Consider the following 5000-nt stretch of genomic DNA (forward strand, 5'->3'; position numbering starts at 1 on the left):
TCAAGATGGCGGCGGGCAGTGGTAGACACAGCGCATCGCCTCCGTTATTTCCCTCCGTAGCGGCTCAGGATGCCGTCAAATCTTTATACCCGATGGTGAACGAGGAGGAGACGCCCCTTCCGCGCTGCTGGAGTAGTAAAGACAAGTACAGCTTCATTGGACTCTCTCAAAACAACCTTAGAGTCCATTACAAAGGTAGGAGATTCTTCATCACCCTTCTTTGTTTATACTAACATTTTCGCCCCCTGCCGCCCCCCACGCCCCCCGCGGCCCCTCAGCTGCTGTAGGGGTAGCTTAAGGTCCGCGGCGTAACCTGTGGGCGTGGTGGACCTGCGGGCGTGGCGGTTATGGGCGGAAATAAGCAGTGAATATTCTCGTTTTCATTCCTTTGTTTAGCTGATCAGCTGATTCGAGGGGAGGGGGTGGGGGGTGGTGAAGGGGGGCATAGGGGGTGGTAGGGGGGTTAAGTTACATTGTGGTTAGGTTAAGTTAGGTTAGGTTAAATTAGGTTAGGTCTTGACGTATTTTTAAGTTATTTATTTATTTATTATCTTTTTTGCGTGAATCAGCTGTTTTGGGGGGTGGAGGGGGGAAAGGGGTAAGGGAGGGGGGCAGGGGTGGCATTGGGGGTAAATTTAAGGGCTTTTTTAGGGTCATTTAGGGGTCAATCATTGCAATCTGGGGTCTTTTGGCGTCCTGTGTGGGTTATCAGCTGTTATTGGGGGTGTGGGGGTGTGGGGGGTGGGGGTGGCAGGGAGAGTAGGGGGTAAGGGGGAGCGGGTATTAAGGGGGGCAGGGAGAGGCTAGGTAAGGTTAGTTTAAGTGAATATTTGTTGTAATTATTTTCTTTGTTTTTTTTTATTTATTTGTTTCTTTAAGTCAGCTGATGGTGGCGGTGGTGGTGGTGGTGGTGATGGTGGTGGTACTCTGGGAAAGCAAGGTGGTGATGGTGATGGTGGTGGTGGTGGTGGTGGTGGCGCATTCTAGATATATTTAATAGTTTGTGTGGATAAGATTATGTGCAGTGTTGTGGAGGTGGTGGTGTTGTGGTGGTGGTGATGGTGGTGGTACTCTGGGAAAGCAAGGTGGTGATGGTGGTGGTGGTGGTGGTGGTGGTGCATTCTAGATATATTTCATAGTTATTTGTGTGGATAAGTCAATGTGCAGTGTTGTGGTGGTGATGTTGTGGCGGCGGTGGTGGTGGTGGTGGTGGTGGTGTATCCTGTACCACACACACCACACACACCACACACACACCCCATGGTTGAGTGTGCCCAGGGGAGGTATGGCACCCTACTAATATTAGGTTAGGTTAGGTTAAGTTAGGTTAGGTTAGGTTAGGTTAGGTTAAGTTAGGTTAGGTTAGGTTAAGGTAGGTTAGGTCAGGTTAGGTTAGGTTAGGTTAAGTTAGGTTAGGTTTGGTTAGGTTAGGTTAGGTTAAATTAGGTTAAGTAAGGTTAGGTCAGGTTAGGTTAGGTTAGGTTAAGTTAGGTTAGGTTAGGTTAAGTTACATTAGGTTTGGTTAGGTTAGGTTAAGTTAGGTTAAGTAAGGTTAGGTTAGGTTAAGTTAGGTTAGGTTAGGTTAAGTTAAATTAGGTTAAGTAAGGTTAGGTTAGGTTAGGTTAAGTTAGGTTAGGTTAGGTTAGGTTAGGTTAGGTTACATTGCAAAAAAAAACACTAATTATTGATGTTTATTAATTAAGGATAGATATTTAAATTATTGAGGTGTGTTGGGGCTTGTTGGGGTTGTGAGGCAGAGGAGAGGAGGGGAGGGGAGGGGAGGAGTGGAAGAGGGCTTGTTTAGGGGAGGGGAGGGAGGGAGGGAGGGGTGTACAAGGCCATAGGTGGGGAGGAGTGTCTTTGTCCAGTCAGCTGAGAGAGAGAGAGAGAGAGAGAGAGAGAGAGAGAGAGAGAGAGAGAGAGAGAGAGAGAGAGAGAGAGGTTCTGTGTATATTTGAATTAATTTGTATTGTTTCTATGTATCTGTGTGAGAGAGAGAGAGAGAGAGAGAGAGAGAGAGAGAGAGAGAGAGAGAGAGAGAGAGAGAGTATGTATGTATGTATGTACCTTATGTATGTAAATATATCTCAACACTCTCTCTCTCTCTCTCTCTCTCTCTCTCTCTCTCTCTCTCTCTCTCTCTCTCTCTCTCTCTCTCTCTCTCTCTCTCTCTCTCTCACTCATTTCTTTCTCCAACCAAACCAAACCAAACCAAACCTAACCTCCCTCTCCCTCTCCCTCTCTCTCTCTCTCTCTCTCTCTCTCTCTCTCTCTCTCTCTCTCTCTCTCTCTCTCTCTCTCTCCCTCTCCCTCTCCCTCTCTCTCCCTACAGGTCACGGGAAGAACCACAAGGATGCAGCCAGTGTGAGGGCCACACATCCGATCCCAGCAGCTTGTGGTCTTTACTATTACGAAGTGAAGATCGTCAGCAAGGGCCGCGATGGGTGAGAGAGAGAGAGAGAGAGAGAGAGAGAGAGAGAGAGAGAGATAGATTTAGGGTATTTTATCTGTTTGGCAGTGTTTTGTGGGTGTTTTCAGGGTGTTTTCAGGGTGTTTAGGGGTGTTTTAGGGTGTTTTGGGTGTGTTTAGGAGTGTTTTGCGGTGTTTGTGTGTGTTGGAGTGTTTTGATTAGGTTAAGGTGTTCGGGAGTGTTTTTAAGGGTGTTTGGGGTGCTAATAGGGTGTGGCAGTGTTTTAAGGGTGTTTTTTAGGGTGTTGAGGTGGTCCCTGATGCTGTAACATACCCTGAATTCACTTTTTTTTTTGCATTTCAAGTTAGGTCAGATTTCTTCCTAACTTAATGCATTTCTATTTAGGTTAGGCTAACTTACACCGTCCCTAACACTTCAGTACCCTTATGTATGTGTCCCTAGATGCCCCTAATGCCCTAATTGCCCCTTATTTCAGGTATATGGGCATTGGTTTGTCATCACAGGGTGTGAACATGAATAGACTGCCAGGCTGGGACAAGAATTCTTTTGGATATCACGGTGATGACGGCCACTCGTTTTGTTCCTCCGGCAGCGGCCACCCCTATGGCCCAACCTTCACCACAGGTATACCCACACCTCCCCCAACTCTTCCCCTACCTCCTCCCCAAGCCACGTCTTCCTCCTCCTCCTCCTTTTTTGAGTTATGTGTGTTTCAGTGAGGTGGTGTGTGTTGTGGTGAAAATGTTCAATGTTTTTTCTTCATCTTTGTCTTCCTCTTCCTCCTCTTCCTCTGCCTCCTCCTTCACCACAGTACACCCACACCTCCCCCAACTCTTCCCCCACCCCCTCCCCAACCCCCATCCTCCTCCTCCTCCTCCTCTTCTGGCTATGTTTAATTTTGTACGCGTATATATGTGTCTTCTCATTTTTGTCGTCTTCCTAGTCAGAATTCAGATATTAATGATGTTTTTCTCTCCTCCTCCACCTCCTCCTCCTCCTCCTCCTCCTCCTCCTCCTCCTCCTCCTCCTCCTCCTCCTCCTCCTCCTCCTCCTCCTCCTCCTCCTCCTCCTCCTCCTCCTCCACACAGGTGACGTGATTGGCTGTGGTATCAATCTCATCGACAACGTTTGCTTCTACACAAAAAATGGACATTATCTTGGTGTGGCGTTTGCTGACCTGCCTGTAAGTGTGTGTGTGTGTGTGTGTGTGTGTGTGTGTGTGTGTGTGTGTGTGTGTGTGTGTGTGAGAGAGAGAGAGAGAGAGAGAGAGAGAGAGAGAGAGAGAGAGAGAGAGAGAGAGAGAGAGAGAGAGAGAGAGAGAGATTGTAACTAGATAGATAAACAAACATATAAACTACTACTACTACTACTACTACTACTACTACTACTACTACTACTACTACTACTACTACTACTACTACTACTACTACTACTACCACCACCACCACCACCACCACCACCACCACCCTTGAACCCCCAAAACACTGCAAAACACCCCAAAAAACACCCACAAACACCCACAAACACCACCAAACACACCCAAAACACCCCCAAACACCCAAAACACCCCCAAGACCCCCCTAACCCCCTTCCAACCCCACAGTCCCAGTTATACCCGACGGTGGGCCTGCAAACCCCAGGAGAGGTTGTGGACGCAAACTTCGGCCAGTCTCCATTTGTGTTTGACATCGGAGAAATGATGAGAGAATTACAGAGTCGAGTTCGGAACACCATTCAGACCTTCCCAGTTCCAGACACTCATGGACAGTGGCAGAGTATGCTTCACAGGTGGGTATTGAGATGTTTTGCGGGTGTTTGGGGGTGTTTAGATGTGTTTTGGGGTGTTTTTGGGGTGTTTTGGTGTGTTTTTGGGGTGTTTTGGGGTGTTTTTGGGTGTTTTTGGTGTGTTTTGGTGTGTTTTGGTGTGTTTTTAGTGTGTTTTTGGGGTGTTTTTGGTGTGTTTTGGTGTGTTTTTGGTGTGTTTTGGGGTGTTTTGGGGTGTTTTTAGTGTGTTTTGGTGTGTTTTGGGGTGTGTTTTTGGTGTGTTTTGGGGTGTTTTTGCTGTGTTCTTGGGTGTTTTGGTGTGTTTTGGGGTGTTTTTGGTGTGTTTTGGGTGTTTTGGTGTGTTTTTAGTGTGTTTTTGGGGTGTTTTGGTGTGTTTTAGGTGTTTTGGGGTGTTTTTAGAGTTTTTGTGTTTTAATAAGATTTTAGAGATTTTTGAGTGTTTTGGGGATGTTTTGTAAGATTTTAGGGTTTTTTGGGGTGTTTTGGTGTGTTTAGGGGTGTTTGGGGATGCATAGGGGGATGTTTTGTAAGAATGTGGTGTGTTTTGGTGTGTTTGGCGGTGTTCAATCAAGATTTTAAGGGTTTTTTGGTGTGTTTTGGGGTGTTTGGGTGTGTTTTGCTAAGATTTTACGATGTCTGGCTAAATTTCTGGGTGTTTGGGTGTGAGTATTTAATCCTCCTTCACCCATCACCCACACATTCCTCCCCATCACCCGCCCATCACTGACCCCACTCCTCCCCTGGCAGAATGGTGTCAACGTACCTGGTGCATCATGGGTACTGC

At 47.0% G+C, this 5000-nt stretch overlaps 1 protein-coding gene across 1 annotated transcript in view; it reads left to right on the forward strand.

Moving 5' to 3' along the window:
- LOC135095459 (ran-binding protein 9-like) overlaps positions 1-5000 on the forward strand; it is a 14903-nt gene that overhangs the window by 23 nt on the left and 9880 nt on the right. Inside the window, exons 1-6 of the mRNA XM_063996307.1 lie at positions 1-195; positions 2333-2444; positions 2907-3055; positions 3520-3614; positions 4035-4219; positions 4964-5000. The exon at positions 1-195 is cut by the window's left edge and continues 23 nt beyond it; the exon at positions 4964-5000 is cut by the window's right edge and continues 76 nt beyond it. Of these exons, the coding sequence (XP_063852377.1) occupies positions 6-195; positions 2333-2444; positions 2907-3055; positions 3520-3614; positions 4035-4219; positions 4964-5000 (768 nt within the window). The 5' untranslated portion in view covers positions 1-5. The remainder of the gene's footprint in view (positions 196-2332; positions 2445-2906; positions 3056-3519; positions 3615-4034; positions 4220-4963) is intronic.

This window comes from Scylla paramamosain, chromosome 49 (assembly GCF_035594125.1).
Source record: "Scylla paramamosain isolate STU-SP2022 chromosome 49, ASM3559412v1, whole genome shotgun sequence".
NCBI lineage: Eukaryota > Metazoa > Arthropoda > Malacostraca > Decapoda > Portunidae > Scylla > Scylla paramamosain.